This window comes from Rhea americana, unplaced genomic scaffold (genome assembly GCF_003343005.1).
Source record: "Rhea americana isolate MKP2758 unplaced genomic scaffold, rheAme1 scaffold_91, whole genome shotgun sequence".
NCBI classification, from domain to species: Eukaryota; Metazoa; Chordata; class Aves; order Rheiformes; family Rheidae; genus Rhea; species Rhea americana.
Window position 1 is genome coordinate 1,201,294 of NW_028187100.1, and position 23,397 is coordinate 1,224,690.

Here is a 23,397-nt window from a genome sequence, read left to right on the forward strand (position 1 = left end):
CATCTCGAAAACATCCCAGCATTGCTCGCATTTGTAATTGCATTAATCATGAATTATTACAGCACCAAGTAGTTTTGATATAAACAGGAAAGACCTGTCAGACAAACAGGAGACATTAAGAGCACATTATGTATTACCAGAAAGCAACGCAGAAATTGGTAGTAATCCATGTAAGGAGAAAAGAGAAAAAGCAGGTGCCTTTTTAATGGCCAGCTACTATACATACCAATCCAGCTCCAGTTCAGCTTTTATAATGATTATTATGCAGCTGAAAGTGTTTCTTTCATGCCCACATACTGTGAGGTTTGCAGGTTGCCTGTCAATAGGCTGCTCAGACAGCCAGGGACTGCCCAGAGTTCGGGGGATGAGCATCGTTCAGATAACGAAAGTGCAATCTTTCTTTGAAGAAAGCTTGGTCACTTCTACTTCTCTCCCCCTTCATTTCCAGTAACAGGCTGCAGCTCTTGCCCTGCTCTGGGCAGGTGTTTTGTCAAGCAGCTGAGCTTTACTGAGCACAGAAAAAAAAACTTCCTTTGGCGGCGCCACCGAGATGACACCGTCCCTTCTCCGCTTGCCGAACCGCTGAAGCTCTGAGTGGAGTTAAGAGCTGGAAAGGCAACGCATGCAGCGCTGTAATTTCATTCTGGTTTCTGTATTGTTTCYGAGCAAGCTGTTCAGTTAGCCAAACATTGGACTGCAGCACCCTCTTTTCTCATGCTGTATACCCATCTCACAGCCTAGGATCTCTGCATCCCCTTCACCAAACTTGCCTCCTACTTACGCCTATCGTCTGCACCTTGTCCCCTTGACACTCCTGCCGTATGTCTCCCCAAACCACCTGCCAACAACGTACGTACTTTGCCACCCTTCACCAAGCACAACCACTGCTCTTCCACACCAATCTTCCCCTTGAAAGAAAATACAGGAATCCTTGCTCTAAGTAGCAAGGCATTCGGTACAAATGGTGGGGAGATATCTATGTTGCTTAATAGAAACTAGCTACATGGGGCCCTATCCATGTGCCCATTTACAGTTTAAATGCCTTTGCATACACTATTGATGACACCGCACTACAGSAGACCCACATCATCTGCTGTGCCAGCCAGAAATTAGGCACAATACCCCAAGACTTCTCAAATGGCAACAGATGCCCATAAACAGGCAACTGATTTGTGCTCTAATTAAGATACAGAAACAGATATATTTAAAATCAAGAATCTACTCTTAGAGACAACTAAAGGGGAATAGAAAGGTCAGAAAACCACACAAAAACTGAATCTACAAATGAAGAAATTAAGTGTTGCAGAGCTGCAAGTCAAGCTGAAGGTGGGGAGAAGTTTCAAGTACTTTGTTTCATCTCCTCTTTTCTCTCCAAAAACAGGCAGGTTGTTGAGGAAGGTACACCCTCTCAGAGCTGGAGGCAGAGCTGTTCTTGCGTAGCCTGCAGGAGACGGAGAGAGCCCTCCACCTCCCCACAGAGCACCACAAGACTGGTGACCTTCGTCAGGGCTGTGCCTCTCTACTTTCACATCTGCTTGGGAAGAAAGTAATATTGCCTACCACATAAGGGGAAGCAAAAGTATCACAAAAAAAATCAAAGCATATGAAGTACCACGAGATCATATCACTTTGTCTAAGAGACTATGTGGCTAGATTGCCTTTCAAGCCTTTAAAAAACAAAAGTTAACAGTAAATTTAAATTGAGTGCCTCAATACTGGAAGTTCTCTGACAGCTGCAGCTGATTCTGCAGAAAGAGGCAGAGCTACTATTTCTCTTTGAAGCTGTGAGCACCAGGAGGGAGAATGGCTGAAATTCTTTTGCTTTACACTGCCCCAAACACCCCCAGGTCTGAGGGACACAGGTCTGGCCATTACTAATCAAAAAGAATCCAGTCTGGTGTGCCTGAGTTACATATGGGAAAAAAAAAAAGGGGGGGCTAGTTTATGTATAAGCACTCAAAACCTAAATCAAGCACACACCACTTTTGTCATGTCCAGCCTCACCCCTTGACTCTTAATAGAAGCAGAAATCTAGACAAATGTTGGATAAGAAWTTAAGCAGAAGCATCAAGCTGTCTACAATTAAGAGCAAGACAAGGGCCATGTTAGACTATCACTATCTGCACCTCAAACAGTGTTTACAAACTCCTATGCTATGTAGTTGCTCAGCCCCTTCTTGCAATGTAAAATCTTCCTAAACCAAAAGCCTTAATCAGCATCAAAATGGCTCTGGTACTGCAACGGCCACCAGTGGAATCAACTGATGTTTCAGTCCAGGCAGAGCAGAATGACAGTACTGAGCATCTCTCCTTTTGTAAAGAGAAGAAAAAACATACAGTAAAGATATTCCTCCTTCCTTCACTGTTTACTTGGCCAAGAAAGTCCAGGTCCATCAATTTAATGGTGATTCTGATGTTGTAACAACTCCCTTTAAACATTTTTCTAAACCTGTCAGTTCAAGCTACAAAGTGTTTGAAAAGTAAAGTATTAAATAATCCCTCTTCTTCTCTCATGAAGTGTAATGTCTTTATTGGACATCATCTTTAAGGAAAAARGGAAAGCTTAAACAGTTCACATTTGCTGCTGCTGCCATTCAGTTTCAGCTTTGATAAAAGCAAGATTTATRCAGGTAGTAAGAGGGGATTAAGAGAGGAAGCACTGAAATAAAATGCAACTGGTGACAAATAGCAACTTTTGCCTGAAAATTTTTTGGAAAAACAGACACAATATATGTTTTTTATCACCTACTCTAAACCTTCTTTTAGCAGCATCAGAACTGCCTGCCCCTCTGATCAGAGGCTGACAAAGGTGTTTGAAAGATAGTTATAAGAAGGTAGAAGAGGAGAGAAAGAAAGAGTATCCGTAAGAAAGCAAGAGTGCAAACTTCATTTTAGCTAAAGGTTGTATTTTTTCTCCCTTTGATCCTGTCCAATCAAATCTTGTGGGATTGGGATGATGAAGGCCCAGTGGTGCCACCTGAAATCCCAGGCACCCAGAAAGCCCAGGAGACTACAGAAGCTAAAGCTGGCTTTTCCCTGTGTACGTGGCAATCCCTTCCCACATCTGTTTGATGAAGCCCAGGGACACCTCAAGCTCTTACTGTGTTTATTAAAGACGCAAACAGGTGCCCAGCCATTACATCAAGAGAAGCCATCAGTGGTGCACAGGTTGCCATATGGAATCAGTAGCAACAAATGAAGGCACAAAATCTCTATACACAAATATATATATAAATATATACACACACACACATATATACACACACACTTTTTACAGTGATGTGGATAGTATTTTTATAAATATTGAATTGCTGTTCACTCTTAAGAGAACCTTTTGGGGATAATCCTCAGACTGCAGCAAAAAGGGAGAATTTTATACGTCTATTAGAGAATTCACATGTTTTATGGCATTTAAAATAACTTTACAGTTCTTATTTTGTGCCAAAAATACCCATTTTTCACACTTTTCCATCTGTGAGTGGTTCACTATTACAATGTTACTGAAAAAAAAAACATTTCTGTGTAGGTGATCTCAAACACTGTTATATATGAAACCCACTTAACCCTAACTTGTCCTTTCAAGGAATAACAACAGAGCATTAGTTTACAGTTCTGATATGTCTTTGTAGAAAAAATATTTTATTATACTTTACAGCCTTAAATTAAGCAACTGCATCCATATGCAAATGTCTGTATATGCAGCCAGGTTATCAGAGGACAGCTCTTTTGCAAGTCACTGGATACTGTCAGTACATAGCAACTCTGAAAATCAGATTGTTTACCACATGTAATGGATTTATTATTGAGTGTAGTCTTAACAGAAAGAGTAGTTTAAAAATTGAGAATCTCTTACTGTAATTAGAGAAAATCTAAGTTAGCCCTGACAAATAATATTTTCTTATTTAGCTATATTAGGATATCTTCTCATAGTGTAGGAAGGGAGAAAACAAAGAAAGTCTTTATAGTAAAGCTCTACGATTAAGTAGGACAAAYGCTTCAACTGTACTACTCTGAAAAAAGAAGTATCATTTTTGGATTGATAAATCTAAACACAACAGCTAGAGCAGAAAGTTACAAGAAGTGAGAAAAAAAAATCAAACACTGTTACACTAAATTAACTGTATTTTAAAGACAGCATTTCAATATGGTAGCTTATTTTCCTACCCACCATGTTTTTTTTTTTTAATCACTATAGCAACTTAATAAGAAAGCTAGCTTCACTGATTGATGATCATTGTACGGACAGAATACAAGTGACTGTATTTAGAAAGGTAGAGACTGGCGTCTTGCACATAAAAATTTAATTAAAAATCAGTTTATAACAATTGTTTTTATTAGATATCAGTTTACAAATTTGAATTAAGAAATAAAGTTACAGAACAAAGTTAGCTGAAGTTCATTTTTGCTTCTGGGTTTTCAGGGTCACAATTTTTTTTTTTTATACAAGATGTCATCAACAATAAGTCCTACACTGTCTAAAACACAGTCTCACTATATTTCCTCTTTCAGTATTTCATAGTTCATCAAAAAACTAAGATTGTTCTAAAAATTCTTAACAAACACTTAATTACTCTGTTAGGCCCTTTATATTTTTTTTTTCATTTTGTACACAATATAGATTGTTTAAATGCACTTAAGGATTCTATATTGCAATTTTTTATAATGTTCAAAATTAGGAATAAATAGATTGTTCCCATGACAAAATTAAATCCATTATTTAATATACCAGGTGTCTTGTTTCCTCTGTACTTCACATCTAAGCATAACATTTTGTAGCAGGAATATTATTTTAAAGCAGTATTTCTCCATCATTTTAATGCATATCAATTTATGAACCACAAGAGCTTCTACTTCCTGATAAGCACAGGTTTAACTCAATTCTATATTTTGCTACAGTCCACTAAATACCATCTCAGCACWAGCTTAATTTAAATTTTCTTCTCCACAGCTCATAAGACAAACAAGTTATATCTGTCAACTAAGGATTCAACTCCACAGAGGATTCTGTCAGAAAGTCTGATTTCAGTGTACACATCCATCTTTCTTTCTCCTCCCTGTCTCAGAGCCAACAACAACAATAAAATAGGACTTCCAACATATAACATTAAGGCCACTAACGGAAATGCAACACTGTAAAGGGAAAGAAAAAAGMATATATGATTTAACAAGTTACTACAAGATTTCTGCACTTTAAAGAGGAAAYAGCATTAAAAAGAGGCTGAGCCAGAAAGTTGCATGAGAAAACAAATATTCTGGAACAATTAAAAGCATCTACAAGTCTTAAGGCAACCTTCATCTGAATCAGCATTGTGACTCCTGGTGTATCTGAAGAGAAATTCTTCTTAGTGTACATAGGTTGATATGCAAGAGGCTATGAACCATATCGATCCTAGAGAAGGAGGAGGGAAAAAAAAAAAAACAGTTACATCTATGTTTACCATTGAAAGAAATTAGCTTTACCTATTTTTGTAAAAGAAATAGTAGTTTAATTCTTAAAGCCTCTGAGAAAATTGTCTATGGTTTCTAAAGAACTAGAGTTTATAATTAAACTCCAAACTAATTAGCCCTGTTTTCAGAAATGTTCCAACAGCTCCCACTGAACTGATATAGGAAACAAACTCATTGTAGCATGCCTTACACTACAGAGAACGGGATGCCTTACTTTTGTGCACAAAAACAGATTTAGCAGGTTACTGYCAAGTCAAATCAACTGACAATAAAACTGTTCAACTATTACTATTTTAATAATAAGGTAACAGTAAATAACTTCRACAATGGAATTCGCGTTCCTATTTTAAGGGGAAAAGAATTTTCTAAGGGAGAAGACCACGAAACTGAGGAAGCTRAGCCATCAGCTACAGAATTATTTTTAAAGAGATAAACACCTATTGTCTATCACGAGAAGCTTACAAAGCTTACAAATTCCCTCTTTTCTCCCTAGATACGATCCAACAGCAGGATTCATGATACTAAATCCCTACAAGATGATTTTAACTGATATTTATTCTATCATAATATTTTCACTAACCTGTATAGATGTCATGACTCCATTAGCAAGTACAGAAAGCTTTCCAGCCACTGATTTTACTCCTTGTTTAAACTGAGCCATATCAGGGGCTGAAGGCAAGACATTTGTAATATTGTAGCTTCCTAAAGGGGGAAAACAAACACACAATGGGAAGAAAACAGAATTTTGTATTAAATGCAGCCTTCCCCCCCCTCCCCCCGAAGTATTATATATTATGAGGAACACTGAAGTACATCATTACAAAACCTATCACATAGAAAACTTCAAATTCCTTAAATGCACCTTACTTTTAAATTTTTAATTTGCTCATATTTGCACCCAGCCTATCATCTTGTACACTCTGAATTACTAGCTGAGCAATTAGTGTTTGCATAATACACAATTTATTCTGYAATTCTGACCAGATGCCATGCTATTGGTCTTGTACTCTGAACAGTTGTATAGCCATTGTAATTGTTATTACAGAATTATCACATTTCATTTTAAAGATGAATGCTTTTCAGTAGCGGCTAAAGYGAATTTTCTTTGTGCACACGCATAGGTATACTTGCTGTATATACACACATATTTTGCATTACTGTACCTGAAATTTGGAAAATTCTATGGGAATTATAGTTAAGGTCATTCACATACTAAATTTTAAAATTCCAAAACAAAGCTGGTATTTCACCCTTCCTCAAAGCCCACATAAAGAAGTTTTAACAGTAATTGTTAGCTCTACTCATTGTAAGTACAGACCTAAAGATAAGAGAAACCAAAAGATGTTTCAAAATTAATTGTATGATAAATACTAACATGCTAACATAACTAGATTACAATCACCCACTCATTAGCACGAAAGAATTCTTGGCATGCCTTAATACTGCAAAGTATTTGCAAATATTCTAAGTACTCGATACGGTAAACACAGTCAAAGACACAAATGGTAGGAAAACAGCATTACAGAACTATGATCTTGGGTGTAACTGGGGTTACTGCAAGGCGGCATACCAAGAACAGACTAAGAGTTAGCCATTCCTACGCACCGCTTTTTGCAAAATGGGAAACTGCAAACTGCAGCCCCAGTCCAATCACATGCGCAGCTGATGGTCAAAGACCGGTCACGTACACAGCTGAGAACTGCGTGCCCTCGCCACACTGCGCTCAAGCCCACCCAGCCGCAGACGCCACGGTCTGCAGAATGGTAATGCCTTCTGACAGCTGCCCCTTGCAGAACATTTCTATGTACCGTAATAGCCCAGCACGACCCCCCTAAAGTACAGCTGACTTCTGCCCCCTCCTTTTTGTTTTGTTCTCCTTCCCTCCCCTCGCATGGGATATGTAGCTTGCAGCCCCTCTTTTTATGGAAAATTAAAGGTGACTTTTTTAATAGGCTGAGAAGGCATCACTGTGCCTAAGCTTATTTATTTAAGCCAAATGTCTGGTTCACAGTGAAGGATGCATGGTCATATTTGGTAAGCTTGCAGTTCTACTCTTTAAAGCCTTCTAGTAGTTGTTCCTATAATGCATGGGCCTATTCGTCTACATGTTATTTAGCAAAATGAGCATTACCATATCGATTCAAAAATTCACTATCACTGAGAGACAACCCTATTTCTGAATAGTAATTTTGACTTTCTTAGCATCTGTTCCATTTAACAAGTTCTTCTGCATTTTTTTTAATTAAAGCCAGAATAAGAGGAAACAAAAACCCTAGCTATAAATAATCTGAGCAAAGCTCTAATCAGTTCTCAACCAAAATAGTTTTCCTCGTGTTTTTCTAGTTACATATGCTTGTCTGGAAAAAATCTTGTAAATGACATTGCAAAACAATTCTTTCCTTTGTAATTTCTTTCAAACTTAGCCTCTGTGAGTTAGCCATCTAACACATCCCTCTTTTCATAAGCAATAGGTCTGAAAYCATGCTGAGTAAAAGGTTTTTTTGTAGCCCCCATGGTTCCTCTTTTTGGCAAAAAGATCCTACAGCATTCTGTATAAAAGCAAGCATCCTGAAAGCGTTTTATCCTAAAACTTCAACAGCACTCATGAGAATAACTTGAGTTTCAGAGGACATTTTATTCTGGCAAAGACCTCATAATTACAGAAGTATTTTTGTTGCCTGCTTCTAGTCCCCTGATTTTTTTAATTCTTATTTTATGGAATTGATGGTAGCCTTGACATTAATCTTACATGACAAGCTATCAAGTGTAAGAAAATTCGTCAAAGCAGGGCCATTGTCCAAAAACTGACTTGGGGCAGGGGGAGCAGAAAGGAATATCAACTGAACATAGTGTAAATTTAAAAATACTTAATTCCTAGTGTATTTTTCCTCACTACTATTTTAGCACAATACAAACCAGAGAATTTAGTGTAATCAGTTTAGTCTTCGTAATGTAACTTTAAATTTACTGTAGAACTATATAACATGATTGCCAGTCACAGTAATTAACCAATCTAGAAATTTAGGAAGACTTTTTCATTCCACTATTAGGAATTATTTGTATTCCACATGCCTAAGAACTTTTCCAAGTGGTCAACAGATTGCATGTGCAAAATTTGCATACACATATGTAAAAACTACATAATTATCAGCAGCTACTCTTGTTCAGGATACGGTGAGAATTCCAACACATGCATATATATCTGCATATGTACATAAAAGCAGTACTTTTTTATATATTTGAATATTCTTTTCTTTTAATATATTTGTACACACACACTACAGAATCCTCATACATCATATTCTGAGTAAGAATATTTACAGCCTAGTTTGATATGACACCACATAGTTGAAGTTCTAGCTGAGTTTTAACCAGTTAAACAAAATCTAAAACACTTTAAGAGAATATGACTTGCCCTATCTTCAATTTATATTTACTTGTTCCTAATTCATTCTCTTACTCATTAGTGTGTAAAAATCCCACATATTACACAAATTGAAGGGAAAGTATACTTAATTCTGTATAAAATCATTTATATGCTAAAGAAAAAAAAAGGACAAAAATACTACGCTCTATAGTATTTGTTATCATTATGCCATAGATTACGGAAAGTCTTAGATGTTACAAAGAAACAGTATTTCTTCGCTTACTCTTACACAAACCTTTTCTAAGTATGATATCATGTTACAAATATTCAACCGGTTAAACTCAGTTTTAGCAATTCATTTTTTATGCCTCATCCCTTCCTTTCCCTTCTTCCTTTTCTTTTCTTTTTTTCCCCCCAGTTTGACTAAAAAACCCAACTTAGATAACTGGTAAAATATATATATATATATATTTCTCTACCAGTCAGTATACTTGCATCAAAATTCGCATTCGGGGGATAGAAACTGAAAAACTGCATGTTTTTTTTCCTCCAACTTTTYCAAAGTAAAATCATATGCTGGGTACTGTTCGCTTTTCCAGCCTATTTATATAATTACTCACAGATTCCGAGCTGTTCAAGAAGTTCATTTTTTTTTCCATTTCTTCACCAGTTACAGAATGAAATCCAATAAAATGTTCCAGTATTTCTTTCTTTTTCAATTTGACATTATTGTACCACCCAAAACGGTTGTTAGGTATACAACAGATGAGGTTTTCAACAGCCTAAGCAGCTAAATTTCAGCAAATCTATTCCTCGCTTTTTAAGAGTCCTTCTTCCACTCTATTTTGGTAAGTATAGCCACCAACATAAGGTGTTTCAACAGATCTTTTAAACATAGACTGACCAGTTACAGAATTTTCTTAATAATTTGGCAAGACCAGTGTTAGAAGCAGATAACCTGATGAAAGGGTATAACATGTAATAGATTACATGTTATAGATTACATATGAATTTCAAGGCTGCTAACATTTTATTGATTTTTTGCTTTAGTATCATTATTACAGCTACTTTTACATACACAAAATTCTAAACTTCAGGTAACTTGATAAAAATGGTTTACACTTACAGTCAGTCTATCATTTAGGTTTTTTTTTTTTAAGAAACTGTATATTTTGTTATAAAAACCACATGAGGTCTATCAAGTAGATCTGCAACCTTACAGTTATTCATATGCAGCAAATACATCACATAATCAGTTCAAAACGTTATGCTACTTGAACTTTAAAAAAATAGCTTTCTAAAAAATAACAATTACACCTGTCATACTTATTTGAATTATTAGCAGTATTACTGCTTTTTGCACTTTGCATGCTTCTTGCAAAAAAATGTGACAGAAGCAGAGACTCAGTACCAGAGTACATGCCATGGCATGCTACAGTTTGCATCTCTGTTCAATACCTGCTGGCTGTTTTTTCTGATCTTCAAACAAGTCAGCTGAACTTATAGAGGAGCTTCCGGAAAGTCTTTCTAGTCGAGCCCTAGCTTCATACTAGGATAGAATTGAGAAGAAAAATTATCTTAATAGTATACTCCCATCCTTTGGGTTCACATCAGGTAGTTCAATAATGAGGTTACAGAACATACAAATCCAGCTGAAGATGACAATTTCAAAAGCTGTTACCTTCTAATAGTTTTCACATGACTTACAGAGTACAAGTGTGCTATCTCAACTCATTTCCAAGTTGTTCAAAGAGTGACATTTACCATTACAACACTCAATCAGTAGCCTATTTACTGTTATCTCCCCWAAAAAATTGAAATTACTGATTAGGCAGAGGAGAATGAACTATGCAGCCACTAAAAAAAAACAAATAAAAACAAACAAACAAAACCCCCCCAAAACAACAACAACAACAGAAATGCATTGGTTGGGTGGGATAAGAAAAAATGCACTGCAGTTAGCATCATATTAGCCATTCTGATCTCATGATGCTTTTAATAGAACTTCTCGCGAGTTCCTTGGGAACAGTAACACATTGCTCATACTCTTTACATTACTGATYAGATTGTTAAAAATTATTCTTCATCTCAAAAATTCACAGTATTAATCTGKTTTTGATTCTTATGCTGGTCCAATTACATGTAATTTGTTGAATAAGAGGAGAGAGTTGCTTGCTTAATAGCTTACTACAATCTGTTAATGTACTTACTAGACACTATTTTAAAACAAAGTAAGCATGCATCCACCCAACCTCAGGCTGATTCTTTTATAAATAATCATTTCTGTATCATAGTTACCACCTCTATAGGAGAACAATTACAATGGAGTTAAAGTCCTACTTACAGATGCAACTCCTTAAAAGGAAATAAACTATCAGAGTTACCAGAGACGTCTAAATTTCTGTCAAATAAATGTTTAAAATCTGAAAACTTCTCCTTACCAAATTTACTCTGATTTTACCYATTTTAATTGCTCATTGCCTATTCTTTATATCTCAAATGCCGTGTCCTATAGCCAAAAAAATATGAGCATTCAAAATTATCTACCACTGTCTTCTACTTACATCTGCATGATCTTGCCTTCCAAAATACATGTCTGATGAAATTGCTTTTACATTGCCAAATTTTTTTTGTGCCTCATCTGTGCTTAAAGATGGCTCATATTCAGGCTTACGACGAGATGCAGGCCTGAAATTAAAATAAACTACATTAGCAAGGGTAACTGTGATTTATGTCACAGCACATGCAATAAACCAAACAAGAGGCAATATTATCTTCTCTTTGTGAAGCTCAAAATTATAATTGTAATTTTTTAAAAAATGTAAAAATTAGTGTGATAACATGACAAAGAAATTCAAGTAGCTTTCACTGACATTTTATTTGCTGCTTTATCAAGTTAGAGAAAGTTTTATARGATGCAAGCCYAAATTATGTCAAGGACAGATTACTTCTACGCAGAAGAAAAAAGAAAAAGAGAACCCCATCATCAGCAAAATTCATGTTTAACCCTAACAGTYTRAAGAGGCTTACCATCCCTTGAATTGTCATTACCTTCCATTTCAGCAAACATACACATTCAAACCCAAATAAGTCACAAATAGMCATTAAACTATGGACATTAATGCATATTTTATGGATATGCAACATTGGTCCAGTCTTCAGGAAACAACAGAATATGTTTGTGTAAGTAATAAATAATAACAAATGCACACACTCCATGGTGCAGAGAAATGAAAAATAAAATTTTGTCTTTAGAAGTAGAAAACACTAGTCAAACAAAGGTCCAGATTCTTAAATTGTTCCCTTGATAAMAAAGATAAAACAAAGTTGTCAGAGAAGAAACACCAAACTTTTTGAGCAACAAGTCTATTTATTAATGTATTTATTGCGTGGTAAAATATCCTCTGCATCTTAATCCTGAGAGTTGAGTACCCCACAACTGCCTTCATTTGGCAACTTGGATCTGCTTGGTTCATTAGGCAATAAATAGAGCACGCAAAGCGGGTATCTTCTCAGAACATTCAAATGATTGAAGGTCTCTCCATATCTTGTTTTGCCTACTTTTTTTTTTGATGACATACTTTGGAAATTACCTCCACTGCATATAACATATAACACTGAGCAAAAATATACAGTGCCTAAAATGTAAATAACTAAACAAAAGAAATTCAGCCTTGAAGTCCCTTGACTGCTGATCAGAGTAATGATCAAATTCTTCCCCACTTATACCCCAAAAATCCCACTATTAGGACCAGACACAAATCACATTAAGAAGCTTGAGCTCTCTGTATAGAAGACAGTTATGTTTTCTTGGTATACCTGTCTGAATATCCTGAATTTTTTGATGTTAATATCACTTCAACATCTCTATTATTACTTTCTTTCTTCCAAAAAGAATCTGGATTGTCATCCCATTTAGAGAAATTGCTGCTCCTYAAGTCTGAAGAATCATAGTACCTAAAATAAAAGAAGAATTAAAAGCATTGAAGAAGTAATAATTACTTTATATTGTCAAATAAACTTTGCTTTTATAAGTGTTCATTTGCAAGTTTGTTTTCAGTTCATTAAGTATGCCAAAAAAAAATCCAATTCAACTGTGCAAAACTTCTAATCTGCATTAGGAAATCTGAATTATTCATTCGCAACTATCACTGTGCTGAAAAGTTTGGCCTTTCTTTAGGCTGGATATAGTCATGAATACACAGTGGACTGCCTGAAAAGTCTGGCTCCACTGAGGATAACAGAACTAAGTTCTCATTATTTCAAAGTACGCATCTTTTTTTTTAGTGTCAAGTCAGGCACTGGGAAGAACATGGTCAAAACACCTGGCTAGGACTCTGAGAACACTTCAGGATGGACTCTGTGAGCAAGGATTTGGCATCATTTTCACTCTGCAAACATAAATACAGGGCAGTCTGCTTGTAAGGCTTGGTGCTGTTGACCCTCCATTCAAGGATATCAGCTATGAATAAATCCACAACTTTCAAGACACCTTGAATACTCCAGAAATCCAAGAGCACACCTAACCCATACCCTCTGATGGTACTGGAGTTCCACATGGGGCCTAGGTTTCTAGCTAAGCAACTGCTATCACAATTCCACCAAAGTCGATACGCAAATTATGCAAGCCAAGAATCTGCTTGTATTTCACACAGCATAAACAAACGTGGTTCAGATCTGTAAGGAAAGCCTTTGCCTCTGGTTCTGTTTATTATGTTTCTGTACTATAAATACTAGTATTAAGTATCTCTGAGTTTTGTCGTATGTTTTATTGAAACAATGCTAAAGATCACATTTATTAAAAATTAGTTTATATTTTAGTAACACAATTGTTTCTCTTGCACACCAAAATTGCAACGAACACATGGCTGTTTATAAGAAAAAAAGTGTGTTCCGGTAGTACCTTATCTTGACCATTTCTCCTCCTTTGACAATCTAAATACATATGGATAACACTACAAAAAATGTAGTATTTTGATTAAAAAAAAAAAAAAGCAGCCGAGGACAGAGAATTTCCTTTAGTGATTAAATAAACTGTCCTAAAGATTCAACATGATTAGGACTGACAGCAYGATGATCAAAACAACAGGAGGCCAAGCACAATGTGATCGTTCAGCAGAAACGAGYGCAGGATATTAAACTTGGCATCTGTGCTCTGTGAAAAGCACCTTTTAAAAARCATTCTCTGTGTTTGTATCACAAATAGCCAGGATGCTGTTTTTGAAGTTTATGGGAGACATGAGAGCAGCAGCAGCAAGGTCTCCCATGACCACACACATAAAATAACAAGGACAAACTCGGGACAAACTCCTGTGACAATTCTCTCCTCTCCCTCAAGGGGCAAAGGGAAGGGTATTTAGCGCTCTGASTGAGGGAGACTCACTGCAATGGAACCTTTGTCTTCACTATCTAACCCCACAGAGTGGATGTCAGTAGAAACAACGTTCCAAAATGCAAGGCAGCAACAATAGGCAGATTTTATACCGAGCAGATTCTTGAAGGCATATTTTCCTGCTGAGAAAAATGCTTTTAACACCTCCCTCTTCTGGATATAGGTAGAAAATACAAAGGAAAAGTCACAACTATAAATTGAAACAGGAAGGTAAAGCCACTGTTTGGGACACATTACTATACCAATTCACTCTACTACTGTTCCTGKGAGTTTAGGCTGTTTTCAGTGCAATACTACATGCAAAATAAATAAAAGGAAGACAGAAACTCCCAGGAAACAGCAGTACAGTACAAGGTAGTAGCTGCTCTCCCAGATTTCCTTATTCAGCTGTCCCCCTCCCCTACATCAGCTTAGAAATATGGCAAGGCTCTATACRCTTCCCTTCCACCAGGATACTACTTCTTCAGCCTGACTTCTCAATTTCTAAGTCCTGCGTTCACGGTGCCTGAGAGAAGAACGGTATATAGCCTGCAAGGAAACTATGATGTAGCGACATTGTTATTCTTGCCCATCTAATGCAGTAACAGCAATCTTTAACAATCCCATACGGGTGTGTAATAATAAACACAGTACCTATGAAACAACCTGATCTCGTAAGTGCCAGCTAAACCACAGGGGAGAGGGGGAGGCCACAAGAGCTGATTTGAATAAGATGTTCTGTTACTTCCTGTGGTCTGTCTCTTCTCCTCAGTTCCACAACGTTGCAAAATACTTCCCCAATATTCACAAGAAATAAGTCATTTAATAAAAATTGTTATATTATTMCAGAAAAAAAAAAGAAAAATCAAATATAACAAAAAAACAAATGAAAATCCCAGGATTTTTAGAACCTTTAATCACATATCTAAATCTTGGGACATTTAGCTTTCTTGATGTAGTATGGGCTTCTGTTTTTTTTCTTTCACATTTTACTCTTAATTTACAGATACCTATCATCGCTATARCATCCAGTATAATTATTTTGCCTTTGGCTATATATTAACATGATACTAAAATTACTTTGCCTCTATTTCAAAGCCATAGCTTGGAAAAAAAAAAAATACTGCCTTATAAACTTCACCAAGACCGAGAACATGACTTTAGGCTTTCTTTAAAGAAAACGAGTTTGTATACAAAATCCAACCAGGTTCTACTGTTGCCACAGTAGAAGAACAAGAGACAAGAACAGCTAGGTCATGATTTATCTTCTAATTATTGAACTAAAACACATTTTAAAAGCCTCTTCCATAATTCATAATTTGTGTGCTACTGAACTTATGAATAATTTGGGAGCAGTAAGAGTTGTGTTCACGGAACAAACAGGGAAGCATTGAAATGATACATATTTTATTTTACAAGAGTGCTGCCAGTTTACCTGGTACCATCTTTGCATTTCTGCCACTACCGATCATGTTACAAAGCAACCACATTGATGCCTTTGTGTTTTTATTTGCCTATCTACAGGTAACTAGGTACAATCTTCCATGGTTTTTGGCAGCAGCACTTAATAAAAGCACCACCTGTTTCTACCCATCAGTCCAGAAACAGCTGTTTCATCATGATTAGTGCCTGTAGGATTAATCTTTTTTTGCTTCCCTTCCAACACTAGCATTTAATATGTATTGTATTTGTGCTCTGACAAAAAAATACTTCAATTATTTTAAAGCTAATTATTTAAATTTTATGTTCAAATATTTAAAGTCTGCAAAGTAAAAATACTGGAGGCATGCAATACATCTGACACAATATATATCAGAAAGACACAACCTTTTGTATTTGTCATGTGTCTAGCTGAAAGACTGATGCACACTGCGTTCAAACATAGTAGAAGATGGTACCACAAGAAACAAAGAAAAACAAGCCATTCTGATGAAAAATTCACTGGATTCAGTATATGATAAATTAAAATTTTAATGTCAGCTGTCTTTGTAAATAACTAGACTAGACGCATATCAGATCTGAGTAAGACAAAACCCATAAACATATAATGCAGATCACTTTCCCCTCAGACGAGATATTTTCAGAATATCTCCTCTTCTTTCTAAATGCACTTACTATTGATATACAGTCAACTATTTGAAAACTCTTCTGATTTAAATAATGTTCCCTGTAAACATAATAGATACATAGACCTGTGCAATTGCCTTTTTTGATCTTACGTTTCAAAAATACTGTGTACATTTGAGCACATACTTCCACCCCAACTCAAACAAAAAGCAGATACATTACCTTGAACTAGAAGAAAAGTATGAGTCTTCTACATCATCAGAGTACTTTTTCTTTGGTTTTGCAGTTGTAGGTGTTTCCTGTTCTATTGTCTGCATATCTGAAACAACTGAATGGGAAATGCCGCTAGAGGACAAAGAAAGTAATTATGTAGAGATGAAAAAAATTCATACTCTAAAAAAAAAAAATGAGACCCCAAATCTAGTTTCTGAGCTTGCTGATAATGCCTAAGCTATGGAAACATTTACAAAGCTGGGAAAATCAACTGCTGTTCTCTGAAGTAGTGGCAAGACTTTCAAACAGACTTCTGAGAACATTTCAGCAGTTGTAAAACATGGTAAAGTGATTTTTCAAACTCTTAGCTTGTAATAGATACACTATGCTTTGGTTTGTAGCATTCAYTGAAAACATTCCTGCCATCCTCCTTATCATCAGCTAACCGGTTCAGAAACCCAAAACACATCCTACAATTTAAGTTAGTGCCTGTCTGGCAGGGTAAAACTTAAATCCATCAGAAGCAATCCTGCTCCTTCCCCCTGACAAATACTAGATGTTTTGATGATACAGTTTCCATAACACACTTCAGTATTTTTTTTCGTTTCCTATGTAAAATCAAGAGGAACTGTACTAGAACTAAATAGAGTGTATTTAACACAATCTACAGAACCTCGCATACCTTCTGCTGCTGCCAAATCCAATGCCAAGTCTCTCTAATTCACTTTTCTTCTTATCAGATAGATTTAACTTTTCTTCTTTTGTTTTAATATCAAGATCTCTGTAGGCCAATCGTAAAGATGATACACTAAAACAAAACATACAGCTAATGTATAGTAAGTGTAAAATGCTAAATGTAATGCTCAACCCAATAATACTGGTAGAAAAATAGCAATATATATTGTAAATCTAAACTTTGTATTTTCTGTAAATACTAACTATTTTCTGAAAATACTAATAATTAAACGGGACTGAATTCCAACCATAATGACAGGAGAAAGCTAAGAGAGAAGACAGTCTAAAGAGTACTCAAGTCTGTGTATGCACAAACTATCTTTTTTAAAATGAATGTGAAATATTATACTATTAGAACTCACAATACAATTTTGCATCATCATTAAGTCAACGCAAAGGCAATCCTTAGTGCATGTGACACCAAATAACTATCAAATTACTTGACCTTGATATACTACATACTGTAKCATACAATACTATAGCAATGCAATACCAGTAATGTGTTCCTCTAATGTGTAGCTTGGCACCTGCTATGCCTGTCTCTACCTTTTGCTGTCTCCCACCCTCCTTTCATGCTTCCAGGAGCTAGTTTTATATACTTCAGATACTTCCTGAATATACCCTGAATATATAAGTATATACGAGAGGCAAGTGCTAAAGATAGACTGTATCTCCTCCTCATTGACGGTGGTCCCCCTTGTTCTCAACAAAGTGTCTGAGAAGGGAGAAGAAGGGAACCTTTGTATCCTCAATATAGAATATATTCTGGGTAAAGGAACCTATGAAGCATCCACAATTAGGGCTTTCTGCACTGTTGGCAACACATTTTGTCATCTGAAACAGCCTCATAATTCAGGTAATATAGTTTCTTGTCTTTCTGAGATGCTGCGGACTTTCCTAAACCTCAAAACAATCTTATCAATAATTATTTTTCAATAGTACCAATGTCACAGAGACAAAATGCTTTTTAATCTTGACTGTGGAATTACAAAAATACTGCTTAATTTTATCTGTTAGGTTAAAAGGGATACAAATAGTCATTTCAATGTAGAATGAAGCAATGTGTAATTCTTAAGTTATGACTGACATAAAATACAAATGAATGCTACCAGAAAAAAAGTAAGTTAGATTTAGGAAGCTGCTGGTAGTCTTTCTGCCTGAAGTAGATGAGTACTGTGGTCTTTGTAAAAACACATTTCCATTGTAACTTTCCACCCATTTCATGCAGAAGTGGAGAAGAAAACAAAATTTTTGTCCAAGGAGCATCCTACACTCTCCATTACTGAAACCAGCTCTTCCTGGCTTGCTTGCACCACGCATGCATATGTAATTTTAAATGCAAGGACAAGATGGTCCTACTACGAGAACAAGGTGTTCCCACCTTTCTGGTTAGCACACTCTTCTGGGAGATAAGAGTTGTGTGGCTGAACCCTCAGAATCAAAAGGGCAYAGAACTTAGTCTTACTTCCCAAGCAAGGGATGTAGGTACTAGCCTAGTATATAGTGTGGGACATCTCACCTTCAACTGCATTTCAAAAAGAAGGGGAGTGATCTTAATCACGTGATGTATAGGTGTCCTTTGATTGAGGCCTTCAGACTTGGACCCTTGAATCCACCAAGTCTTATGTTCAGATGCTTACAACAATAAAGGTCAAATACAAAATAGGATCTACCTGTTAAATCATTTTTGAAAACAATAAAATCAGAAAAGCTTATCTTCAAAGCACAAAACACATTCAGGGATTTTTTTCATCACTTTTTACTGTTTAGAATTGATGTTACATGGAAAATTGAAAATGGTGACTGAAGAGTCAACTTGAAGCTGCTACTAAAAAAAAAAAAAAAAAAAAAAAAAAAAAAAAAGAAAAGAAAATCTACCCAGGACTTTAAGGAGAAAGATTATGAGCTTATTTTATGAAAATTATTTTATCAACATCAGAATATTCTTATTTGCTACCACTTAAAACAAACAGAAATACAAGTAGCTCTAGTTGTCTATTCTCTTGCCAGTGCACAGGAGAAAATGAAAAAAAAACCCAAAAAACTGTGCGCCATTCAAAAATTACATTTTAAATTTAAGTCTTGGTATTGTTTTTTCTTCTAGGTACACTATACTATAAAAGCATCATTTCAATTCCAGCCATATTACAAAGTCACACTGAATTAATTCATTAAAACTTATTATTTCAGCTTTTTATAATTAAAACACGGAAATTAGTTGGAGACTAATGCAATTTTAAAAGTATTCATCCTCTTCTAATTTTGGTATATACTGCCATCTGCAGGTAAAAATCCAGGTTTATCTCTAGGAAAAAGTGTTTATCTTGCCTCTAAYGGGATAAGACCTGTAACCTGAAGTGTATGTGCACCCCTCACATTTGCAGACATTTTTGGAGGGTTCTGGCCACTGCAGTCACCCACAYTGCACACAAAGCATGATTACCCAAGACCACATGCTGAGGTATTGGGTCACATTTTACTAAAGGTTGCCTTGGACCTATAAATTGTGTACTGACACAAATGTTTCTGACCCAAAAGCAGAATCGCTATTTGGGACTTCATTCTTTAATGATGCTATTCATTTTGGAAGAATGGCAACTAATAATGAGCAATCATTACTGTTTTCACTTCGCACTACATTTCTCCTATTCAGTACACTGGTATTTTTTCAGCAGTCGTTAAGAAGCATGACTTTGTGGTAAAAATACTTAAGGAAAATGAATGATTCCCCTGTAATTAATATTTTGAAGCATACAAAACATCWATTTCTGCATAGACAACAGGCGAGCAAAAGGAACAAACCTTGGTCCACAAACCCGGAGCAATCCTGTAATTATASAGTAATTTAGAAAATTTCTTAATAGGTTATAAAACCGATGCATCTTAGCACTTAAAGGAGAGGACTAACTTTACAACACTAAAACTTTACACTAGTCAGTTCTTTGCTAGACTAATTTTGATGACAACTACTAGAACACTGGAAACAAAAACATGTATTTGAGGAAAGTAATGGAAAGAATCATGGAACAGTACACTATCAGCTTTAGGACTGAGCTAATGAAGACAAACTAACAGATTCAAGGCCTTAGACAAAAATAATCAAAAGCTTTTTTAGTGAAAATGAACACATTTCCAGCATACACCATCCAAAACTTCAGGAGGCAATATCCACCAATGCTTAAATAACTCTGTCTTCAGCAGAGAAGCTCTTACAAATATCCAATATGTGCAAAAAAAATGAGTATGTTCCCCATGCTCTTAAGAAGACTGTTTACACAGTATTCAATTCACTACATTTAAAACAAACAAAAAAGCTAAAAAGGAGTAATTAGCACTGGATGAAGAAAATTTAAGAGGCAAAATCTTTCTGGTAATACTTAACACTTACATTTTATTTCACGTTTTATTTATCAGTAGAACACCTCCTTATTTTCTGTTTTAAATAAAAATAACATTAATAACACAAAGGCTTTATTTTATTCAGTTGTATTTTTGTTTGTTTTTTTAAGACTGCACTGGGCTACTTCTACAAAAAGTCTTCAACTGCAGAAACATTTAACTTAAAAAAAAAAAAAGGGGGGGGGGGGGGAGAAAGAAAGAATAAGGCCAATGGAACAACTACTTTTTCGCTCACCTCAGACATATTACTTAAATAAAACTCCTGAAATAACTGAAGTTTTATTTGCATGACCTAGTCTTTTTCAGTATTTAAAATGCTGACAATTACTTCATTAACATGAACTCATGTRCCATGTTTTACCATTATATAGACAATTCATACTTACAGTGGCTCCTCCTTCTCAGTTCTCTTACTGATATGAAGATCCTCATGCTCCTTCATTTTATCTACAGCTTGTGCTTGTTTTTCTATCTCATTAAAGCTTTGGCTGCTCACTTTTTGTGCTCCCAAACCACCTTTTTTGGCACCAATCTTGATTTATTAAAAACAAAAAAACAAAAACAGAAGCCCAACATTATAACTGAGACAATCACTTCAGCTGACTTAGTGGTCAACTTTGAAAGCAACTGCAAATACTGCACTCATTCTGGAGAATAGACAAACAGCAATGAAGTTTTGGAGCAGAGAAAATGGTAAGGTTTTTTTATGTTTTGACTGTCTACATGCTTTTGGGAAGGGCTACTAACTCTTAGAAACGTAGTTAGCTCTGCAGTCAACTACTACAACCTAAAAATTGTAATGTTAGAAAGTGTTATAATTACAATTGATCAGAACTTGTCTTGTTCAAATAAAGGTTATATCATACAGCACAACTTTAGTTTCATAATAGYAATTTTGTTGCATAGGAATAGCAGGATAAAATTTGTTGCAACAGAACCATTTAGTGTTAGATGACTTACTTCGTAATTTAAATACAGAAATGGTAAAGATTTAAGAACTAGTTCTCATTGGCCAGTGTCATTGTTTCTAATCTTATGATGAAGGACAGCTGCATCCATATTGTTAATAAATGTGTACATTGTTATTTAATTATTTATGGCAGGAGAGCAACATCCAAGTTTTGTACATATGTAAGTATGAAAAATTCATAAACATGCAATGATTAGTCTTTGCATGTGACAAAGCATAGTAAGCGTTTTTTAGATAAACACACCAGCTGACAGGTTACAGTTTTGCACTGATTCTTTTAAAATAATTCTATTTCTATTATTCCAATAGAAGAATACATTTTCTTTCATTCTGATGATCACTGACTAAAAATACCACAAATTATAAATATGAAGAGATGCAATGATGTTGATTAGAAGTGGCACAGCATTCGGTCTCAGTTTCCCATGTTTATTCCTCACTTGCAGCATTGCAGCAATATTTATTTTCACATCATATTCATCTTAACCCACTTTAAAGTCTTCATATAAGAGCTCTGGCCTTCGTACACAGAGAACAGCACAGTCAGGCTCAACACTATAGTTCAAACTGCATATGCACCTCTGAACCCACTTAAGTGCTTCTGACTGTAAAGGAACATACCTGCATAAGCCATTTAGAATAGATCAGAAATTTTTTGCAAATTACAGCCCTCAAGTGGGAGCAAGAATTAATGGGCTTCAATTTAAATGAATCTTCTGTGCCAATAAAACTTGAAAATCTTTGCCACACAATGGCTGAGACATACAAGTAGTGAATAATAGATTGTAAGCCTAATAGCCTAATATTAGGGCTGTTTTCTTGGGAGTCAAGAGCCATATATTCAAAATTATACCAAAGAACGCATATTCTATGCAAGTACTGTAACCATGTCAATGGATATCATGCTGTAGCACAGAGGCTACTAATGCATCCATGGAATATTTCTGGGGGTATACAAGAAGAAAGAGAAGCACGCTCACCATCAGATGCAATTACCCATACAGAGGTCAGAACCTCCAATTAGTTATATTTGCAGATCCTAAAAAATGTTGAAAATTACTGCACTAAACTGTTTTTATAAAGTGAGTGCACCTATCTTTCCTTCAGCCTTGCTTTGAGTATTCCTTCAAAGAATAGATGGAAATGCCTTTTCTCAAAGAAGGGTACATGATAGGGAATTAAATAATGCAAAAGCATACCTCTGCAACACTCAGTTCTAGAGGGAAACAGCGTTTCAAACGCATCGTTGCCAGCTTTTCCTAGCTATCTTGAACAGGCATCTTACTCAGTTTTCAGGTTCCTTGAACATCATTCTAAGAAATGCAACTCTCCTCATGCTGTCTATAACAGAGACTAGATGCCTAAAAAAGGGTTCGGATTCCAWCCTGAGACAAGCCTCTAAACTTGCAAGCTCAAATAGTTAAGTCTGATATTGAATGTTCAAGTAATTTATAAATCCAACTAAATACCATACTACTGTCCTGCGTGTGAGACGAGATTTACATCAGAAATTAGGATATGAAAGTCTCAAATGCACCTTCCATCGATAAATATGCATACATGGCATAGCCTACCCAATTAAAAGAACTACTGGAACTCCCTCTGTTTTCAGGGCTTGCTACAGAGATGTCTCAATGTCAGCTACCTTAAGCTAGCACGAAAGACTGACGAAGCCCTACTGTTTAATGGTAGCCCATGTCTGTTAAGCAAGAAGAAAAGTTACAGAGCATTAGGTTGAATTGCAGGAAATCACTACTTGTGAACAGAACTGTACAAAAGTGCAATACAGGTCTTGACTTTCATACATATTTTGACATTTTTATTTTCC

The 23,397-nt window shown here is 35.7% G+C and overlaps 1 protein-coding gene across 1 annotated transcript in view; it reads right to left on the reverse strand.

Moving 5' to 3' along the window:
* Positions 1–4,310: 4,310 nt before the first annotated feature.
* ARFGAP3 (ARF GTPase activating protein 3) overlaps positions 4,311–23,397 on the reverse strand; it is a 36,878-nt gene continuing 17,791 nt past the window's right edge. Inside the window, exons 9-16 of the mRNA XM_085324476.1 lie at positions 20,986–21,131; positions 17,148–17,273; positions 16,475–16,597; positions 12,634–12,771; positions 11,379–11,502; positions 10,273–10,363; positions 6,028–6,149; positions 4,311–5,388 (exon numbers count right to left, since the gene is read on the reverse strand). Of these exons, the coding sequence (XP_085180602.1) occupies positions 5,371–5,388; positions 6,028–6,149; positions 10,273–10,363; positions 11,379–11,502; positions 12,634–12,771; positions 16,475–16,597; positions 17,148–17,273; positions 20,986–21,131 (888 nt within the window). The 3' untranslated portion in view covers positions 4,311–5,370. The remainder of the gene's footprint in view (positions 5,389–6,027; positions 6,150–10,272; positions 10,364–11,378; positions 11,503–12,633; positions 12,772–16,474; positions 16,598–17,147; positions 17,274–20,985; positions 21,132–23,397) is intronic.